This window comes from Aythya fuligula, chromosome 2, assembly GCF_009819795.1.
Source record: "Aythya fuligula isolate bAytFul2 chromosome 2, bAytFul2.pri, whole genome shotgun sequence".
Lineage (NCBI taxonomy): Eukaryota > Metazoa > Chordata > Aves > Anseriformes > Anatidae > Aythya > Aythya fuligula.
The window spans coordinates 129,284,587-129,306,794 of NC_045560.1; the positions used below are offsets into that span (position 1 = coordinate 129,284,587).

Genomic DNA, 22,208 nt, shown 5'->3' on the forward strand with positions numbered 1-22,208 from the left:
TAAGTGACTGGTTCTTAGTGGAAGGAACTGAAAAATCATCCTTAACTTATATTCACAACATGAAGGAAAATGGGCTTTTTGAAATGAATCGTCTCAAATTCAGGAGTTATGACACTGACCGTCAGTTGTATCATTGCTGTATTTGAAGTTATTGGAACTGAATAATTTTCTGTATATTTTGAAAAGCAAGCCAAGAGTAAGCTGTTTATAGTTTTGAAAGGAGCAGTTAGGTTCATCTGGAAAAAATCACTATTGGGGTTTTTGTTGCTGATTGGGCTCTTGGTGACTAACTTTTTGTGAGATCTTGTTCTAATATTTCGTAATGTCCATGAGATTGTCCCAACTTAAATTTCATTTATGCATCAGTGTTCAAGAATGTGAACAGAAAAACTTGGTGGTCAGGCACAAGATGTCATAGTCATTCCGATGCCTTGCCAAACAAGAATAAATCCTGGTGAATGGTAATTCTCTTGAGCAATGAAGAAAAATTCTGTCCTTGATCACTGATGATAAAAGAATGCCCCTTCCTATCTTTTTTCCTTGTACTTCTGAGATTTTGCAGGGGATTCTGGTGTTCTTACCACTGACCAGAACAAGCACTAAAATGTTCTGCATGTTTAGGACGTGCTGTTAATTGCGTAATGACTTATAAAACCCATGAGTCTTGAGGAAGGTAGCTTTCACAGCTCTGTGGTTGTACTATTGAAGCCAACTTTGAAACACTGTGGCAAGCTAGAAAAAAACTAGGCCCTTATGTCCAGCTGGACAGACCTTCCTTCCCCTCCTTTCCCCCTCCCATACATGTGCTTTGGAGAAAGAAGGTCTGCCAAGCTGAGAATTATGTGTCCTATGTCAAGTCTGTGGCTATTAAGAAAATGTTACTTGTTTCATATTTGTCACAAAATATTGGAAATATGGTATCTTTTGTAAATTCTTTTTTGCATTACATTCAGGTACCCTGTATTTTTCTGAAAGCCCTGACAACACTATAAAGTGACTTGTAGTCTGTCAAAGAAGACCTTAGAATATACTAAATGATCAATAGTGCAGGTTCTACCCGTATTTTGGTGTGATAAAAAGTGAAACAGGAAGGGACTGGCTGTGCAATTTAGCTTGGCAGTGTAAGATTTGAATCATATTTAGTCCAATGCAGGCAAGTTCATGGCAAAGCTTTTCTGTATTTTAGGAAGTAAGTTGTATTATTCATACAATGAATTGATTGTTATGGATTGTTAAATTAATTTTTGTATATGAATTAAAAATGCCTTTCCTTGCGTAAATTTGTGTTTATATAACTAATCGGATATTTGTTCTGTTTTAGAGGTGTAACTAAAGCACGGACAACCCCTCCTAGTGTGGCAAGAACCATGAGTACGGGTGCTCTATCAAACAAAAGAAAAACAAGTAATTCAGACAGTTACTCAAGGTAGCTTTTTTTTTTTTTTTTTTTGCCAGTAGTAGAATCTTCATTTAAGGGGAGTACTCACTGCAGAATAAGTAGGGGAAAATGCTGTTCTCTGCAGTTAATGGATGATTCATGGTCAATTTTATCTGTCCCGTTTTAGATGCTGAGAATGTATTTTCCTTGTTTGCCATCTAATAGAATATCACTCTCAGATAAGATGGGCACAGAAGACTTTTAGAAATGTCAAAAACCTCTTAGTCATTGACAAATTGGGTGAATGATCATTCAAATGGCCAGTGGTTCACTTGAAGTTAAATGAAATCTACATCCACAGCACAAAAAGAAATTGTCCGGCACATGCCCTTTTAAAGAGCAGGGGGAAAATTATATTTCTTTTTTAGGCTATTTGCCTTTCCTGTTTTGACAAGCTAATTTTTATGTTTCCAGATTATCTGGTTAACCTAACTAGTGACTCAAACACTTAATTGTGCTCCTAAAACTTGGGGAATCTGGGTAAACTTACAAGGTAAAGGGCAAATAAATGCAAGGTGTAAGCATGAAAATGACAATAACAATAGCAGTAATTCCCTAAAAGGGTTTAAATAGTTTTGCATCAAGTTATACTGAACTCAGTTACAGTGGATGTTTTTTATCTTTTTTTTTTTTTTTTCAGGCCTGATGGTAAAATAGGGTATGACAGTGGAGACTACTCAGTCAATGGAGGAAGTTCAAAAAGCAGTGAAGGAAATTCACCTGTACAGTTATCTAAATTCTGCCATGAATGTGGAACAAGGTATCCAGTGGAATGGGCAAAGTTTTGCTGTGAGTGTGGAATTCGAAGAATGGTTGTGTGAACACATACTTAACAGCAAAGAGAAAAAGAGAAATTGGAAGCATCTGCAATGTACTGCTGCATGGAAAGCTAGAGCACTCCTTCCAGTTAGACTTCATGCTGCAAACGTGTTGAAACATCAAATTGTAATTTTCTGAGTGCAATCTTCCGGTTACGTAGTAATTTATATATAAATATATATACTGTATATAAAAATAGCAGGTACCTTAAACTGTGCCATTCATGGAAATATTCTTTAATCTCTGCTGGAAATATTTTAAAGTATAAAAACATGTTAATTAACTTAGGTAGTGGAAGTGGTTCAGTGTTACTTTTCTTATATAATCCTACTAGATAAGGCATTATTTAAATCACTTATGTAGGTTAACTCACCCATAGGGAACTAACGATGAAAAACTTCTGTGTCAAAAGTTTCTTGGTGGAGGCATTTCCTTCATATGTAATACTAAGTACATGTTATCTATGTTCTAAATGAAAACAACATAAATAACTCCCTAGAAATTTCTGGTTAAAAGTGCAAAAAGACAGGATCCCTTCAAACTATTTAAACTATTACTTCACAGTAATATCCTAACTGGACTTTACAATTACTTCCAATGATTTTTTTTAACTATTCAAAGAGGAAAGTCTGAAAATTCCATTCACATATAAGAAAAACAAAATTTGTGCAGCTTTCCCCATTCTGTTTTTGAATTAGAACTTGTTAATATTTTTATGTATTTATAAGAAGAAATATGATATCCTCATTTTCATCAGTTCCTTTTGTTATGAAATAGTTGTCTTTGTCTTCCTGTGTTCTTCACCGTGACTAGCATGTGTAAAAGCTCTTTGCTTTTGTCTTTAAAGGTTTCCAAAAGTCCTACTCTTTTTTTCTTCCCTTGTCTCCTGAAGGAGAATCTGTAGTTACTGTACCTAAGTGTTGAACTTGTTTTAAAAACAACCTTCTTGACGTATCCAATACAAAAAGACATCCATAAAATGTATGCTATTAGAAGAGTAGAAATTGATATAAGTAGCAACTGCTTTTATACTTATCCCTGTGCAAACAGCAGGTCCATATTTCTGGAGTTAACACATGATACCTTTTTTCTCTTCAATTCTGTATATTCATGGGCTCTGAAATCAGCCTCTTAAAGTTAGTAGCAGACTTCACATCAGTTCATTGGTTAGAAGAGTCAGGCCCTGGAAGTTGTTTTTTTCATTCTTTTAAAATAAATGACACAATCTATTAAAGCCATTCACAAGCTGAATCACTTAACTTGTATCTGAATGTAGTAATTTGTTTTGTGAAGTTTTATTTTGAAATACTGACATCATTTTAGCTATGCATGGAAGAACAATCTGAAAGACCTTAACTGTGCCTTTCCCACAATACACTCTTTTTGTCAGACATGGTTACTTTGAGCTCACCGTTTGAATTGATTTTTATACTTTCTTTGTCGTTTTTGCAAAATCTGCTGCAGTGTTGCATTATAGCAACTTGAATGTTGTTTGCATTTTCAAAACATGTGATTACTGTCAATGGGGCCTATTATGGAGAAACCATGATTTAAGACATGCATCTCCAAAACAGGTTCTAGTCCTGGAGGATAAGAGATTTAAGAGGCTTGATGTAGTCATCATGCAGGCCGTAAACTATTGATATTTCAGAACTATTTCCATAGAAATAATATAATTCATACAATATGAATTATATGAAATTGTCTTATACTTTTTATACAAAATTATTTCTAGAAATTATCTTTTCATTCAATGTAGTCTTGTATTATTGTAATTTACAGAAGTTGATGGCTGAGCATGATAGGATGGATGGCTGTTAATAAGAGACCTGACAAACCCTAGCCAGTCTATATTTTGCATAATTTAGGTTCTAGGATCCTTTTTGGCACATTCATATTTGTACTTGGAAAAATTACAATCCTGCATCTTCAGCTTAGATAAGTTTGCTTTCAAAAATTTGTCCTGGACTTGGGCCATTGAGGTCTGGAGGTCTGCAGACTGAATTACTGGAAGCTGTAAGTGTCCATCAGAAAAGATAGAAATCTAGCATAGGTTTGATTGGTTAGTGAATTCATCAAAGAATCATTTCCTTTATCTGACGTGATGAATTTCCAGTTTGTTTCTGCTGGAAAAAAAAAGCTTTTCACCCTTCACTGAAAATGCATTCTACAAGGGAAATGTTTTAAGGAAATATATATATTACAGGTTTTCAAGAATTGATGGAATGGTTGAAAAATAATATTGACCATTTAGGTTTCCTAATTTTAAACCAATTCACATACAACAACGATAATTTCTACCTTTTGAGCTTTGTGTAACTCTTTGCTTCCAACGTAGCATTTAGGAAATTACTTGAGTGACATATTTATATTTTTTTATGCTTCTATGATTTATGGCAAGAACTAGACAGGCGATTAACCTCAACTGAAGGAAAAACTTTAAAAAGATTTCCTGAACTTTTAATTTGGCTTTACAGAAAGATCTACTGAAGTGTAAATGACTGTTGATAGTAACATTTGGTAATGTGTATGCAATAGAATCTACGGTAAAGATAAGCAGAGAATGAAAATATAATTGACTATGCAGTTTTTTACTGTATAGTGAGACTACCAGAAAGCTGGCATATTTCTACTTTCAATTGGTTATGTCACTGAATGTCAGGTGTTGTTAACAACAGTACACACATTACACACATTATCAGAATAGATCACAGTTATTCCATCTAAATATTTATTTGCCAGTAGATTTGTTTTAATAATGCCCTGCAGAACTGAATATGGAAAATAAATTGATTATAGCATTTAAGGAAAATATAAACAGGTAAGGGAGACAGTAAAGACTACGAATTTTGAATCTTTAGGTATATTACATTTGTGAAGAAATTCCTGAATTCAATTTATTAACAAGACCTAGGTCCAAAACATCGTGCCCTCCTCCTCCCACTGCCCTTATGCCTTGCTTTTTCATGAGAATAAAAATCATGAATACAGATGCTGAAAGGGTAGTGTTCCAGAATGCCTCAAGAATCAAAATTTTGATAATTGTTAAGATAGAACACCTAGATGAACTATATAGCCCTGATGCACTTCACTGAGGAGTCTAAACTTAGCTAGTGTCATCTTCTGGATGCCTTGTTGAAAGATATTTAACTTAAAAGCCTAAATTCCTTAGATTTAATGTGTAAATCTATGATGATATTATTGCTTCATTTACCATCTGTCTTTCCAGTTGTGTGTTTGTGTGTGTGCACATGTATTTTGTGAGAACTCTTGTTATACAAATAAAAAGTGGTTTCACTAAAGCAGAGTTAATACAAAACTGTACTGAATGCTACTAGGGGATTGTGAAGCCCCAAACAGCTGACTGATGTACTTGCTGTATACTGAAAGTGAAATTTATTAACATGATTTTAATGTTACCTACTATCAGTGTCTGATCATATGTCAGACTTTCTTTTGTTGTTTGCCACTATATCTTCCTAAATTGCTTGCTAAGAGTCTTTCAATCAACAAAGAAGAAAACAATAGGGAGGGGAAGGGAATAAGGAAGAAAAATAAAAAAAAAAAAGAAAAAGAAAAAGGAAAAGAAAAAGGTCAGTGGTAAAAAAGCAAGAAGGCTGTTGCTGTGGTCCTGGCTGACTGTGTTTGCATTCCTATTTTGCTTTTGCGAATACATGATTTACTAGGGCAGTCTACATAACAGAAAGGAGTGTAGGAGTATTGGGCCTGTAGTGATGCAAGTGCAATGGAAATATACTAGTGTCAAAGGTGAAAGCAGCGTAGTAGAAGGCCTAGGATTTATATAATGTACCTTTCAGAAGTTTATGTATAATACTGTTTCCAGGTCTAAAACAATCTAAGGTATTTCTAACCGCACAGCAACATAAATGTATGGTTATGCAGATAGTTAGACTCTTAGTCTCCCACACCACTACAGGAAAGTGGGCAGCAGGAGGAGGAGCAAACTTTAGCATCATTTCAAATTATACCTATGAAGTAAACATCTAGGCAGAATTTTTCAAATTTGCCAAAGAGACTTGAAGAGCCATTAGCCTCCCACAGGTAGATTTGAAAAGCTTGACCTGAGGGATTGCTTGGCCTGGGAGGCAGCCTGGAAGCCTGGGGAGCTCTCCATGGTGCTCTTAACACTGACCCTCAGGTAGCAAGGTACACAGGCTAGGAAATCCAAAATGTATTTTAAGACCTGAGCTAATCTTCACCCATCATGGAAGTTCTGTCATCTGGGTGAGACTAGCTCTTACTTCACCATTGCAACTAAGAGTTAGTGTCTGAACTGCAGCGTGTGAAAAGAACAGTTCCATGATGCACGCTTATCAAAGTCAGCGAGAGGAGGTATGGTTGCAGTAGTTTAAACACTAAGGATCAAGGATATAGCAGTGCACCTTGATGTAGGCTATGTAAGTAGTTTGAGTATAAAATGAAATGGCATTGTCAACATATTATAAAGTTCTCAAGAACTGCTGGTTTCCATCACATGACTTTTGCATCTGTGCAATGAACAAATCTTTTTTATATCTTGACAGAAATTTGTGTTTTGTGAGAGTACTTGTTACAACTTTATTTTTTTTTTCAGTATGACTAAGCTATAGGTAATCATAGGGATTGTATGAGACAGTGTTATTTCCATCTTTGAAATTGTTTTTGGTGACTTTGGTGAAAATATTTATATTGCCTTGGAATAAGTACAGCTCATTCCAACTTGTGATTTTTTTTTTCTAAGTTGCTGAGTAAGGTTTGAGTTACCTAGTTGTGTTGTTGGAAGAAATGTTAAGTAAAAGATTCTTAGCTGTATTCAGCAGTTATTTGGTCCTTGCTTTCCTTCCACTATTCACAAGATAAGGGATTAATCTTGCATATTAATGGGAATTTTTATTTTCTTTTTGTATATGTATTGTTCAGAATAGCCATTTTCTGGAGGATCCTATTTAGCCCCATTTCATGTTTCCAGAAAACAACCTATTCATATATTCTTTTAAATAGCTAGTACTTTTTCACAAAAGTAATCAATAGGGAAATCAGTTTTCTCCAATATGAACAGTAGCTTTTGAGACAGTAAATCAAATATTCAGGTTGATATTGTTGAATAGTGAACTTAAGGTCTAAATGCAAGTGCATGGTTTTTCATTGTTCTATATTTGTATTTGGATTTCTGGCAGAAGTGCAGATGGATTTGGGTCTGATCTTGTAAAGTGTTAAGTATTCCATGTCTGTTACAATACTTACTTTATATAATTGCTGTAACTATCTAGGTGTTCATCCTTCATATGATACTTAGTATATATCTTCATAAGTTTATTTATTGATATTCTATGTTTTTAAATGAAGTGTTCATTCATGTATTTGAGGTGATTTTGTCAGCATTACATTTATTATGTTTGCCTTGTCCTTCAGTACACTGAATATTTGTGTTTGTGACCATCTAGTGTTTCTTTTCTTTTTTCTTTTCTTTTTTTTTTTTTTTTTTTTTCAGAACACCTGGGTTTCCACCTTATTTGATATATTATTTTAAACCACCAGTTCTGTTTTAATAAATGTAAATCACTACCTGATGCTAATTTGCCACTTGTTAACAATAAAGGAAATATGCCAATAAAACTTTTGGAAATCCATGCATTTTTTGTAGCCAAATGTGAAATTGTCTTTAAAAAATAAAATAGGGATAGGTAAAATCATTTTAACCTTATAAATATTGTCATGTCTTTGGTCTCAGGGAAACCATACCTAATGGGGGAACTTATCGAAAGTCTACTCCTAGTGGTTTGTAGAGAACCACCTAGTTATCCATTTCAAAGGTTAGGGTTTGTTTTTTGTTTTTTGTTTTTTCATTGACTTGCAAGGTGAGATCTGTCTTGCTTAGTCACCTTGAAAAATAACCTTTACCAGATATTTAAGTTAGTAAGAGCTGCTCATGTAAATTTAATTCTGTTATTCCTTTCCCAACTATATGGAGTGCTTAATTAATATAGAGCCTATCACTGTGATAACCTGTAGTAAGTCATTGTTTTATTTATTTATTATTATTACTATTTTTAATTAGGCTGAAAGGTATAACCTGTAACTAAACCTGATCTAGGTTTGTTCTGCTTTGTGAGGACCAATCACTGCTTTGTTCATGAAATGATTAAGAAGGAAAAAAAAAGAAGAAGTTATATTTTTCCTGTAAAGTTCACTTATGTGACCAGAAATTGTAATAAGGACTTGGGTTCCTCATTTTATTGGCTAAATAGGGCTGAGTAGAGACCAGTTCCTCTTTTCTATCATCTTTTTAGGGGTAAGTTCCTCCTGATGTCTCTTTTGTTTACTTTACCACACCCTCTTCAGAGGAAAACAGATGTATTTTCCATTCATTCTGGATAAAACTCATGTGCCAAAAGGCTGCAAAATCTTACCACTGCTGAGATTCCATGATAGCCAGCCACCAAGTTTGCTTCCAAGTTTTAGTTTATCATGAACTATCCCAGTCAGATAGCAGGAGGAGAAAAAAAGGAAAAAAAAAAAAAAAAAAAAAGGAAGAACCAAGCAGATGCTTCATGAATCCTATCATAAAGCCACCATCTCTGTTGCTCAGCACAAAGCTGAAGAGGTGAAACTGGAAGGAAAATTAAAATCAGCCAGGAGTGACCTGTAGCTGAGGAACTTCAGCAGTTTAAAAGTGTAAAGTAAGATGTCAAACCAGTGACCTTCCTTGATCTATTTCCTGAACACCAGAAATTCTTCTCAGCAGAGCACCTAACTTGCTGTTAGAAATTATTCAAATGTGCAACATTATCTTGCCCACATGGGTTAATCTGCTCAATTCACAGTCCCTCATAACGACAGTGCTAAAATTATTTTCACTAATTTTAATACCTGTTTTCCCTTGCTTCCTTTGCTACCTTCCCATAAATTCCATCAATTTCTAAATTGTATGTGTGACCTACTCATATTCCTTTTTTACAGTGTCATAATTTTAAAACAAACTAAGAAAAAGATGGTAAAAAATGAAAGGGAGGTAGGAGTGGTGGTGATACCTTGCAACGTCCCTTAGCCCATCTCCTGCAAAGCAGTTTGGTTTTACCACATTCCTAATTTCAGTGGAAGCTGGGGAAGGTTCTCAATTAGAAGGAACAAATCAAAGAGCACAAATCACTGGGTTTAGCAGTTAGTCTTTACATAAAAGTGATGACTCAAGAAACTTGGCAGGAAGAATCAGGCAGGCAAGATATTTATTAAGAGAAGCAATCAGGAAAACCACAGTTTCATAACCACTCAATTCAAATTTCTGTTCTGGATCTCTCTCTGTGCAGTCTTTCCTCAAAATAGGCCAGAAACTGATTGGCCTCAAGATTTGTGAGCTGCTGCTTAAGTCATTTAAGCCAACTGAACTTTGTGATTTCAATTTTGTAGTAACTAATATTGCACCTGTGTATTTTTCTTTTAACTCACACTGCCCTTTCCTTGCCAAGTGATAGCAGTTATTAGGAAATAAATCTTGGCTCTCAATTGTTCCTGAGTTTCCAAAACATAGTTGGTATTCTTCAGTCATTCCTCAGCCAACTGGGACTTCTTTCAGTAGAAGTGATTTCCTCAGAAGTCCCTACAATAGTTGTGTTCTCTGAGCTGCAGTACAACATTGGGAAATCTGTTTCCTTTTCCTATTACATAAAAGGGTTGTGGGTTGGGCTGATTTTTTTTAATGGCTGTTTTTATTTTATTTTTTTTGTTTGAATTTAAAGTTGCAATCCCTTACATCAAGAGCTAAAGAGAGTCTGAAAATCTCAGTCGCATATTTACAAAGATCCAATTCAAAGATACTACAAATTCAAGAAGTTTCCTCGCTATGATTAGATACAGATCCCTCACCATTAGCAATAGGGCACACTGGGTTTAATGGATTCAGTCAGCAGATTTTACTCCAGTCAGAGGAGGTACATACAGTTGTTTGAAGCACATCCCACCATTTTTTCAATCTTGTGTTTTGAATAGCAAAGATTTCTCTGAGTAGTTCCACAGAAAAATTTCACTCTGAATCAGGAAAGAACAGGCTTAGTTGAAGATTTCACAAAATATTTAGTCCAAGGTGGACAGCTGGTCTGGAACTGTGTACCTAAATTATACGGTTATAAGCAATTAAGAAATAGATACTTTATAATAGGAAAACTCATGCAGCTGGATCTTACAAAAGCCACTGTGATTTTAATGACCAGCTGTGGAAAAAAAAAAAAAAAGCTAAGAGAAGAGTAATAACACTCAAAAAGCCAACAGCCCAATTCCATAGAAGACAAATATTTTATTATCAAAGGAGTTATATCAAAGTAAGAAACTGCAAAAGAGTTATAAACATCTATAAAAATACCTCTATTTATCCAAAATTAAATATGAACACTTTATTAGTTAAATGCCAATATATTATTCTCTGAAAGTATTCACACATTTTGAGTCATGTTTTTCTAACACATTAAACACGTTATATAAAACGATTGCATATAAGAAATCACAATCTGAAGGTAAGAAATTCTAGGTCCTCTGTCAGCTAACTCCAATAACCAAATGCATAACGCTATTGCTGTTTCCAGTCAGCTGAGCAAACTTACATTCAGGCACCCCAATTCTCGCCTTCCGTATGCCTTACTGTCTTGCCTCTGCTTCAGCCAGCAGAAGTGTGCTACATCTCTCAAAAATCACTACCCTTCCAAGGCTTTTAAAATAGTATACCTTTTTCCCATTTTTCAGACCTAAATCAATTTGCAAGCCCATTAGATGCTCACACTGAAAACATTATTGCATCAGCAGAACAAACTCAAGAGCTGCTGCTTGTTTGGTAAATTGTTCGTTTTGGTTCTTGATGTTTTCTATAGTTAGAAAAAAATAATCAGCTGCTTTTCCATACTGTTTTTGTTTTGAGGTTTGTTTGTTTGTTTTTTGGCCTGCAGCTTCTAAGATTTTTTTATAAATTGCAGTAGACGTCTAACTGGATTGCTTTCATAGGAAGGTATTATAAAGTCACTCAGAAGATCAGAAAATTCGAAGTACTTTCCAGAGTGTGAAGGTGGGACACAACCTTCTCTGGAGTTTTTTGTTTCAAACACTGGTCTCTATTTCCCCTTCTTGGAGTTCAGCAGCTTGGTTTAGCTGTTTCTGTTTATTCCTTCTCCAGGATCAAAGTACAGTAGCTTTCCATCTGAATTCCGGTATTCATGTAAGTGAACAGAGTTACTCAAAGGATGCATATGAAATGCAAAGATACAAAGTAATGCCACTTTGATAGAAAAGAGCAGGATTCATCTGGAATCACCTGGAAATTATTTTTTCAAATTTATTCCAGCAGGATCGAAGGCTAGATATATTCTCTTTCAGTTCACAAAACTCGTGGTTACATTTCTTTTTTGACTGTTCACCTGTTTCTCTATCGTCATTATTATGTGTATTTATCTGCGTGCAAACCTGAAAAACAATAGTTTATATTGAGTTAATTGAGAAGTGTTAATTCTTTTTATACAGACGTATTTTAAAGCAAACTAATTTCATTACACCTCAATAAATAATGCAGGTATCTTACATGGTAACTTAGCCAGAATGCTGGGCTCCTCACAAAATGTGCTGTGGTGGGGCCCAGCCTGCATCAGTTCTCACTGTGAACACAGCCCTACTGCCACCACTTCCTGCTGATCTGAGAGAGCGCAGCCTTAATGCTCTGCAAGTAAAGGCATCTGAAACCAGTCTGTGCAATTGAGAATACATACATCTTCTGTCAGCGGTTTAAAATCTATTCTCAATTAATTTAAGGACACGAATAACAAAGCCAATTAAACTGTGAGCCAAACTTCAAAAGCTTTGCCCGTATGTGTGGTACCTTGAGGCTGATGGAGCCAAACAGTCCTGTTCCTGATGCTGGCCCTAAAGGTCAGGGTCTCACCAGACTGGGATTCTTGTGCACATTCTATGATTGTGACTTGACAGAATCACACAGAAGGGTTAAGGTTGGAAGGGACCACTAGAGATCACCTGCTCCAACCTCCTGCCCAGAGCAGACTCTCCAGGCAGCTCTTGAGGATCTCCAAGGAAGGAGACTCCTCAAACTCTCTGGGCAGCCTGTGCCAAGGCTCTGTCACCCACACAGTATGGAAGTGCTTCCTGAGCCTTCTGTGTTCCAGTTTGTGCCCAGTGCCTCTTGTCCTGGCTCTGGGCACCACTGAACAGAGCCTGGCTTCATCTTCATTGCATCCTCCCTTCAGGTAATTACCCTTCTTCAGGTATTTACCCTTCAGGTTATATTGATAAGATCCTCCCTGAGCCTCCTCTTATCCAGGTTGAAATAGTAGATATTATGGACTTTTATAAGACATTATAGACTTTTACAGACTGTCACAGACTTTTACCAAATGACTTTTATGTAATTGGTCCTTAAATAAAACCAGGCATCCACGGAGTTAGGTGACACTCTTTGACTTCTATTACTGAACTAGGAGTCTTTTTATGGTTAGGCAAATGTTAGATTCACCAGAGTTGTCTAAGCAAAATATAGACACCAATGATTACTTTGAAGATCTGGTTTTTAGGTTATAGGTTTCTCCATATTATGGAGAAAAAAAAAAAAAGAAAAAAAAAAAAAAGAGTTAAATGTAGCCTTCAATCCACCTATGTAAGCCAACCACAAAGATTTTTTGGTGGCTGGCTTTGGTGCCTGCAAGGAGGCTTTTTGATGTTGGCTAATTAGGTAAAACTGCAGGCCACACTTAAATGAACGCTTTTCCTTCTCTATGGTAGAGCACTGCACTAAATTTGAATGACATACTAAAGAGCTGATGCTGCCAATAACTAAAAATCTAAATACTTTCATATCTAACTACTCTTTTTGAGTTTGAGATATAGTGGATAAAAATAAGATCAATAATCAAAGGGATTATGGAAAGGAGAGAAACTCCCACTGATTATTTGTTGAAATAAGCCACCTTAAACATTAAATTCAGGGTAGAAATCCAATGTGAAGTAGCAAGTGTGATTTTATGTATATAGAAGTTAAAGGCAATATTTGTATAAGTGCGATCTTTGTCTTTTACTGGAGAATTAATTGAAGTCTTTCACTACTAAACCAGACTACATATCTTGACTACAGACATCCAGATCATTGACTTAAACAGTCTTTGCACCAGGTTTAATGTCTGTTACAAGACATGCTATACGGAGCAAAATTTGTCATGCATGTAACATGTGCATGATAGATGTACCTTTGAGAGGTAGATGTGATAATCTGTGCTAAAGAGCTCTGAGGAGTAAGGCACATACTTCCAGCAAACTATAGACCATCACTAACACTCACCTTTTCTTTTTTATGTCTTTCACATTTGCACTGTAGAACTTGTAATGTCCCACATGAGACTAATGCTGCTTTCCATCTAAATTCTTTGATGATTTTTTGCTTATTAAAGAATTTGAGCATGTTGCATGCCATACTCTGTAGTGATTCTATTTCCTGTGAAGAGAGCAACAAAAAAAAAACTTGCTGAAAAGTCTGTGCACTGTTAATTCCATGTAGTGTTTGTTTGTCTTAAAACAAAAGCTCCATCAGTAACCATTAGTTTCTTTATATGGCATAACAACAGTCTGTTCCAATAAATCATGACTAATCTGACCCAATTGCCATCTCTTCAAAATATTTAAAACATCAATTTGTAATTAGCAATAATAATACTAGCAATAATATTAGCAAGGATATTAGGGATAAATCATAGCCTTAATGAAAGCAGCTGACGCAATCAGGAAAATGCTGACCAATTTTTGAACTCGGTCCTTTTACCAAGTCATGATAAAATCCACAGCTACAATGGACAATTGCTTTCAGTTATTTAAGATCTGCCCAGACTATTTTTTTTAAGCTCTCAGATCGTAAGTGGAAACCTTAGCTAACATGATTTCTGTAGAAAAACAAAAACAGATGTTGGAAAAATTTTGTTTTCTTCCACTGTCAAAATACAATCAGCGTTCTGTACTAATTTGTATTACAAATTTAAAGCAATTGTTGCAGTAGAAAAAAAAATAAAGATTTCTGATGTGGTATTGTTTAATGATTCGATTGAAAAAATATCTGTTTACTGGACAGATTCTATGATTCCAAATTCCTAAAAGGAATATTCCTGAACACCATGATTTGACAATTAAAAAATGTTACATTCTTCACTATCACAATGTGTTATTCAGGGAGTGGATTGTACGAAGAATCCTTTGGGGTTCGTATTCTCTAAAGTAATTTTTGAGAAGCTAAATTTTACCTGAGTATCATTGCAGAAGAACACCTTGCTATGTTCATGTTTTTTATTCTTGCAGCACCTGTCACGATACTCTGCAGACATATTTACCTGTAAAATATAATATATGTTTAAACACGAAAGTATTTTTAATCAAATGAGCCAAGTTTCTCACTTATAGTTGGTGACCTTAACACTAAATTGCTCTGTAAGATCTCTGTTGTAGCAGGGTCAGTGTACAGTTCTGAGCTTTCCCTTGGCAAGCAAGCAAAGAAAACCCCAATTACAGCTACAATTTGCAAAGGTACTCACAGAATCACATAGAATCACAGCAAGGCTGAGGCTGGAAGGGACCTCTGGAGGTCAGTTGGTCCAAGTTCCTGCTCAGGCAGGGACACTGAGGGCAGGTTGCCGAGGACCACATGGAGGCAGCTTTTGAAGATCTCCAAGGAGGTAGAACAGCCTCCCTGACAATGCTCTGTCACCAGCACAGTAAAGAAGTGCTATATTCATTGCACATTACATGCCTACGTTCAGGGGAAGCTCCTGTGTTTGTGCCCATTGCCTCTTCTCCTGCCACTGAGCACCGCTGAAAAGAGCCTGGCTCTGTCTTCTTTGCACCCTGCCTTCAGGTATTTATTGATGAGATCCCTCCTGATGAGATCCTTCCTGAGCCTCTTCTTCCCCAGACAGATCAGTCCCAGCTCTTTCAGCATCTCCTCACAGGAGAGATGCTCCAGTCCCTTGCTCATCACCCTTCACAGGACTCTTTCCTGTAGCTCTCTATCTCTTTTGTAATGCAGAGCCCAGAACTGGATGCAAGTCTATTCATTTTAAACCTTCATATTCCCTTGAATCACTTGGTCTTTTAGCATTTAAAAAACTACAGGAATATTTAAATCTTCCACAGACATCAAACACAACATTTGTCAACGTTTGCCTTAATAAAAAGCCCTAGGCATATTCTAGCATTAACTTAACGTGGATTAACAGAATATGTATTTTGAGATAATCCACACTTGCTCCCTTTGTGTGGCCATAATATTTTATCAGTAGTTTATTCTCTCTGCTTTTTGTTCTGCATTCATGGTTGTCATCCAGATGACAATTGAATCTAACTCAACAAAACCCTTCTGTTTCTTCTTCAGCCTGTACACAAATAACTTAATGCAACCAAAAAAAAGCTTTAAAAGAGAAGACAGCTCCTGTCAATACTATACTTGCTGTCCTCATTTAGGTGTGCATATGAACGAACACATTAGCCAACCTCATATGCAGGGCTTTTCTACAGATTTTTGCATAAAGCCTGTATTTCAGAAGCTCATCCAAGATGAACAGCACTTTCTACAGGAAGGGTTTTCAAACCCAGGAGTTTAGGGAGCCAAATATTCACTGACACAAAAAAGCGTTATGAATATAATGCTCATCTCTACTTGTACCACAACAGACTGAAATTTTGCTGCAGTCATAGAGCACCAAGATTAAAATAAAATAAAATAAAATAAAATAAAATAAAATAAAATAAAATAAAATAAAATAAAATAAAATAAAATAAAATAAAATAAAAAATCATCCTGAAATTCAGTTTTATCTGTGGCTTCATTCTCTAACCACTAAGAAGTCACTGACTCCATCTGTGGCATATTGTAGTAACCATTTCTGAAGGCAGTTTATTTGCTGTGGCTAAAGCAACTCAAGAGAAATCCTGGCCTCAAAAAGACATTCGTGAAAATCAAATTAATTTCTGAAGGTCTAGTATAGAACCCACTAGTCATGTCCATGACTGTGTCCAAACATCACATTGAGGGACTGAAAGTTACTGAGTTTGCCTATACAATTGCAGGAAACTTCCTAGTAAAGAGTTGCTATGACCCAAGGGCAACATCCCTAATATTTTGAAGGTTTATTATTATTATTATTATTAAAACAGAAAACATCCTCCTGGCTTCCCTGGTCCTGCAGCTCCAGCAGAGATGGGATGTGCCTGTCCTGGTTTCAGTTATTAACTGAATTAATTCTGTTCTAACTGAAACCAGGACAGCGCCTCATGGTTCTCCACTGCAGGAAGACAGCAGAATCTGCTTCCCAGAGGCTCTTCTTCCTGTCATGTTGGTACCCCTTATAGATCACCTATTTGATAACTGCTCACCAAGAGCTTTTTATTTGTTATCCAGGAAACACTTCTCTTTGTCACAAAAAAAAAATGATGACAGACTAAATATGCTATCTGTACTAACATGGCCATGATTTTTTGCCCGTCTTTGGTGCCTTGTTGAGGACAATGTGATTTCTCTACAGAGAAGACAGAAAAGCAGTACCTTTCTCTTTGTGTAGTCTCACGATTATCACACACATGATCAGAACATTTTTGAAGATTAAATGATCTTTCCCTGAACCTAAAGGTATTTCGCTTTCAGGGAAGGGTTGATGCGTCTTGATAAAGAAAGGTTGGAAGCCACCAGCATAATGCTCTGAATGATGGTAGTGGATGCTAAGTGTGAAGAAATATAATAGCTCTCGATTTCACCTTTGGAAAAACACCATCTATCACTCACACTTCATGCAAACAGATCTTGATTTATGACTGCAACAGAATGGTGAGTTCTACTTTAGCGACAAACTGTCAGAAAAATCCCCTTTTCATAGAAATGCCTCTGCTAATCCAAGAGTGGAAAGTGCTTTCTCCCATGAAAGCGTTCTTGGCAGATTAATTTGTTAATAATTCTTGATGAAAGTAAGTTTGGGGCATGAATCTGTAAACTCTAGCAGTGCGCATTTGTATAGCTGTAATAATTGTGGCTGATAAAGCCATGATGGAGGAGAGGTTGCTACTTGCAACTAAGAAAGTTAACTTTTTCTCTGCTGCTATCTTGAAAACTTGATTCTTTGTTGGTTATATAAAATGTATTGATAGGTAAAATAGAAATAAACTTCTATTGTAATACGGGTGAATTTTACATCACTTACATTAACTACAATTGTAATAATTTACTACTTAACCTTTAGAAAGGTACCTTGGTAATTCTGAATGATTATGATGATAATGATATGAATATCTAGGACTATTAAAATGATAATAACATCTGTTAATTAAGCAAAAGTCTTAAACAGTTGAAAAATGAAAGATTTCAGTCACTCTCCATAAAAAATGTTTCAATACACATAAATATCCAAACAAGCCTACTTATCTAAAGTTTTAATAGCAGGGTTTTACCTTTAAAATGGTCAGTGAATGGGCTCACTGGCTGGAATATAAAATAGAAATTGTTTTGAAAATCAGCGACTTGAATTTTGTGCCTCTGTTCATTTGTATTCAATGGACTTTAAAACTTTAGTCAAGAAGCCTACAATTAGTAGAGCAAATTGCAGCTTACGGAATGCTTTTTTCTCTTGACAAAAAAATAAAAGACATGTAGTAATAAAACTACCTTAGAGAAGTGTTGCTCTTGTTGTTGTTTTAAGTATATTATACTGCTTAGGTCCAAATGGTACTTGTGTCTAACTACTTGGTGTACAAACACAAACACATGTATCACAGTATTTGTGCAAGCAAATAGGCAGCATGTCCTCAAATAAAGCCACAAACCCAGTACCACATGCAATTTTACATTTGTCTTTTATCAAATGTTAACATTAGAGCTTTTTTGTTTGGTTATTTGTTGTTTGTTTGTTTGTTTTATTATTTGCTATCATCTAAAAATAATTAATGTTTCAGGTAAGCCAAAAAACTATTACCTACCAGCTCATCGATGTCGTGGCTTAGTATATTCTCATACTTCACACGGATCTCCGCTGTTTTATTTCCCATTGTACAACTAGATGAATTCACTGGTGACAGAACAAGGAGTAGTGGCAGAACCCGAAAGATAGATCTAAAAAAGGCTGGATTACAACAAGAGCAGTTAAGTACACATTGCATGCCATAAAGTATATCCTGTATTAACAAATATATTCTGTAATCTGTTAAAACAGTTTAAAGGGAACCTCTGTACAACCAAATGATTTGTACCTCAAAGGAAAGATTCAGCTCCGGAGTAAAACTCTAGCTGAGTGTCTAAAACTTCCTCACACTGAAGGGTGATTTAGCCAGTGTGGTTGAGAGCCTTCAGCTATTAAGCTGACCAGCCACTTCATGTCAACTTGGGTTGAATTCCTCTCCAGTCTTTGTAGAAAGCATTGATGAGGTCTCTCTATTGACCATAATGGGGCCATAACCACCTATCAGTACATATGTAGACAAACGAGTGCCCTAGTGAAACAGATGTAGACATTTAAGTGTCTGCAGCTGAATTCCACCTAAATTAGTGAATTCTCCTGCAATGAATCCTACAAATTCTCACAGACTCTGACACAAACAATGATGACACAGACTGATTGGATGTAGAAACCCGTATTAGTTGTTAGACGAGACAAAGTAGCAATACAACTTTCTCTGCAAGTTTTTGCAATCTTTTGGAGCAAGCCTCATTGTTCCTGTTTCTCCCCTCAGTGGACCATCTTTCTTTGCTCAAACCACTGGTCTTCTCTCCTTGCATGACATCCAGGAAAACAGGAGCTTTGAAAGGATGGGCAAAGAGAGAAAGGACCAAAATACCGGGTCAGCCTGAAGGGAGTGATGGTAACTAGAGGCTGTTTGTGACTAGCCTAATGTTGGGAGTGAGGAAGCTAATAGGAAGCTAGTATCTGGGCACTGGCCTACAGCTGGACTGAGCAGGATGATGGAAGCTTGTAGGCGGAAAAAAAAAAAAAAAACATGTTGGAGGATGATCAAAGACCTTCAGCAAAGCAAATTTCTGCAGTATTATGAGCTGTTTCTACCCATCTATGCTACTCAGTAAGAGCAACAAACCTACACAGGGTAACTAGAGACACCAGAGCTGCCAGGAAAGGCAGAAGGAATGCCCTGACCCTACACCCTCCTGCCTTCCTCTTTGGTGAGGATGGGAGCACTGGGCACAGCCAGACACTCAGAGTTGGGCATCTCTGGACTTGGGCATCACTTGTGAATTCCAGACTCAGAAAGAAACTTTGAATAACCGCAGAACACTAGAGATGAAAGTAAAATATGTATCCCTGAATATGCTTTTAAAATACTTATTCTGGTTGCACAGCTTCAAAGAAGAAAGCAGTGAAACTTGACTGTAATCTTTACTGAGCCACATAACCTCCAACATGCAAGAACCAGGGTCACGCCATGACTGTCTGCTGTTCATAGAAAGTCCCTCACAGCCCAGCCCAGCCCTACTGCATGCTGCTGCTTCAGAGCAGAATGTGTATCACTTTTTTGCCTACCAAAGCCTTTTTTTCTGACAGAGTACTTTGTGAACATGCTATGATGTACACCTCTGTCCTAGAAACAGGCACCTCTGTCCTAGAAACAGGACTGGAGGATTTTCACCTATACAATTCCTTTTTTTTTTTTTTTTTTTCTTGTGGCAAGCTGCCTGCCAATTTTGGATGGGAAATTAATTTGCCTGAAGACCGAATGATCTAACCTTGTCAGACACTAATCATCAGACCTGTCTATAAGGATCTCAAGAAATCTAGCCTGAAGAGATTTGATCCTACAGGCAGTAAATACAAAAAAATAGTGCCTACGCAAGGCAGATAGGACCTCCAGATGGAGATCTGACTTCCACAGAGCTTCACCTTTGTAAATCTCTATGCTAGCTACCTCTACTCCAAGAGAATTATCAGTTTGTAGGACAGGGATTTGTACGACTGTGATATCAAAAAGATGTTGCAGAAGCATGCTAAAAGTCAATTACAGGACAACATTTTTTCCAGCATACCACTGCACCTCTTGATTCCAGTACAAATAAATAAATAATAATAATAATAATAATAATAATAATAATAATAATAATAATAAAGGAACTGTAATACACACTTCCAAAAAAGTGATACAAACAACTCAGCTATGTTGCTTCAGAAGGACACTTCGGAGACACAAATAACAACCTTCTAAATTAAAGTCACTGTAACATATTCCATCACTTTTAAAACTTTTTTTCTTTTTTTCCGGTAAGAATGGAGTGACAGATGAAAACTGCAAAATCACTTCTCTTCCTCTCATTTTACTTTCTCTGTATTGGTCAGGCGGCAAATCTTTTAAATGAGGAAATGCCAGAATTAGAGCAGTTAATTCTGAAAGGGATGCTGCACACTCACCAAGCCCCTTGACCCACAGCAGGATGCCAATGCAACCATTTTAGACGTTCCTAAACGAGTCCTCTGTTAGATGAGCATCTTAACGAGTCCCAGCAGCTTTGGGCTGATCTAGTACCTTCCCAAGAAGCAGAGCTGATAGTGGCCATATGGCTAGCTCTTCCGAAGAAAGGAATCTTACATTGCTGGTAAACCCCACTCTTTCAGCAAACTCCTGAAAAGCTCCTAAGTTTTATGTGGAAACCCCCAGCAAATTCTCCAAGGAAAGCCGGGAAGACTCAGCATTCCAGTATTTCCAAATGGAAAAAAGCCCCTCTTTATGGTCCTAAAAATCCCCTTTTCCTCTGCTTTGTGCAAGCGACCCTCCCGCTCCCCAGGGCTGCGGGTTCCCCTCGCAAAACCTCCCGCGTTATAGGGTGGCAGCCGTGCCCCTGCTCGTCCGCCCGACACCCGCAGCGACCCTCGACGGCAGCGGCCCGGCGGGGGCTTTCTGCCCGCCCGCCCCCGGCCCTCGCAAGGGGCGCGGGGCTCGGCTGCAGCCTCCGGCTCTGCGCGGCACCTGCTCGGGGCGCGCCCCCGCGGGGCTGACCGCGGGTACCCGCGGAGCTCCGCGCGGCTCCCCCAGCACCACCACCCCCTTTTTTCACCCCCCTTTTTCACCCCCCTCACTCTCCTCCGGCCGCTTTCCCGGCAGCGGCCGGGCTGGGAACGGGGATCTTTTACTTTCATTCTAAGGACAAAATCGGAAAAAAAAAAATAATAAAAGAAAAGCAAAACTGGGAATTTCCCCGGGGCCGTCACCGCGGGGATAAAAGGGCACCGGGCGGCACCGCGCAGCCACAGAGGAGGCGAGGAGGCGGCAGAGCCGGCGGAGCGGTGAGAGGTGCGCGGGTGCGGAGCGGGGGGGGCGCGGCGCTGCGCTGCGCTGCGCTCCTTACCATGGGACATGGTCCGCCGGGGGGGTGGCAGGGAGCAGCGGCGGCGGCTCGGCGGTCATGGTGGCGGCGCCGTCTTGCCCATGGTGCCAGGGGGCGAGCCAGGGGGCGAGCGGAGTCGCGAGTGGGGGGGGGAGCGGGAGAAGCGGGGAGCTCAGCACCCCGGGCGGCTGCCGTCGGGGGGCGCGGCGCTGTCAGACCCGGCTGCGGCTCGGCCGGGCTTTGCTTTTCCCATGGGGCTTCCGCCGGCCGCAGGTACTTTCGCTTTCTGCTCCCGGAGCTGCCGTCGGGCTCTCCGCGGGCGGCGCAGGGCTCCGCGGCCTCAGCGCGCAGAGGAGGGTGCGGGCGGCTGGCCGGCCGCCAGGGGAGGAGGCATCCCGGGGGAGGTCGGCGGCAGGTCCCGGGCCGGCAGGAGAAGGAGCCCGAGGAGCGGGGAGAGGCCGTCGGGGCTCCCCGAGGGCGGCGGCTGCGGCGGGGTAGAGCCGGCGGGGGGTTACATAGGGCCCCGGTTACACGCCCAGTGCCGGGTGCGCGGCCAGGGACGGAAGGATGGACCTTGGCAGTGCGCGTGGAAAGAGCCGCTCATCCGCGGGGAGGAAATCC

General features: G+C 38.4%; 2 protein-coding genes across 2 annotated transcripts in view; one reads left to right on the top strand and one right to left on the bottom strand.

Moving 5' to 3' along the window:
- ZC2HC1A (zinc finger C2HC-type containing 1A) overlaps nucleotides 1-2,696 on the top strand; it is a 35,728-nt gene extending 33,032 nt beyond the window's left edge. Inside the window, exons 8-9 of the mRNA XM_032181006.1 lie at nucleotides 1,322-1,426; nucleotides 2,079-2,696. Of these exons, the coding sequence (XP_032036897.1) occupies nucleotides 1,322-1,426; nucleotides 2,079-2,259 (286 nt within the window). The 3' untranslated portion in view covers nucleotides 2,260-2,696. The remainder of the gene's footprint in view (nucleotides 1-1,321; nucleotides 1,427-2,078) is intronic.
- Nucleotides 2,697-11,548: 8,852 nt separating this feature from the next.
- Nucleotides 11,549-21,618, bottom strand: LOC116485351 (interleukin-7-like). Its single transcript, XM_032180627.1, has 5 exons — nucleotides 21,609-21,618; nucleotides 18,242-18,384; nucleotides 14,527-14,613; nucleotides 13,578-13,730; nucleotides 11,549-11,701 (listed from the first exon to the last, which is right to left on the bottom strand). The coding sequence occupies exons 1-5, from the start codon at nucleotides 21,616-21,618 to the stop codon at nucleotides 11,549-11,551; spliced, it is 546 nt and encodes a 181-aa protein (XP_032036518.1).
- Nucleotides 21,619-22,208: the final 590 nt, after the last annotated feature.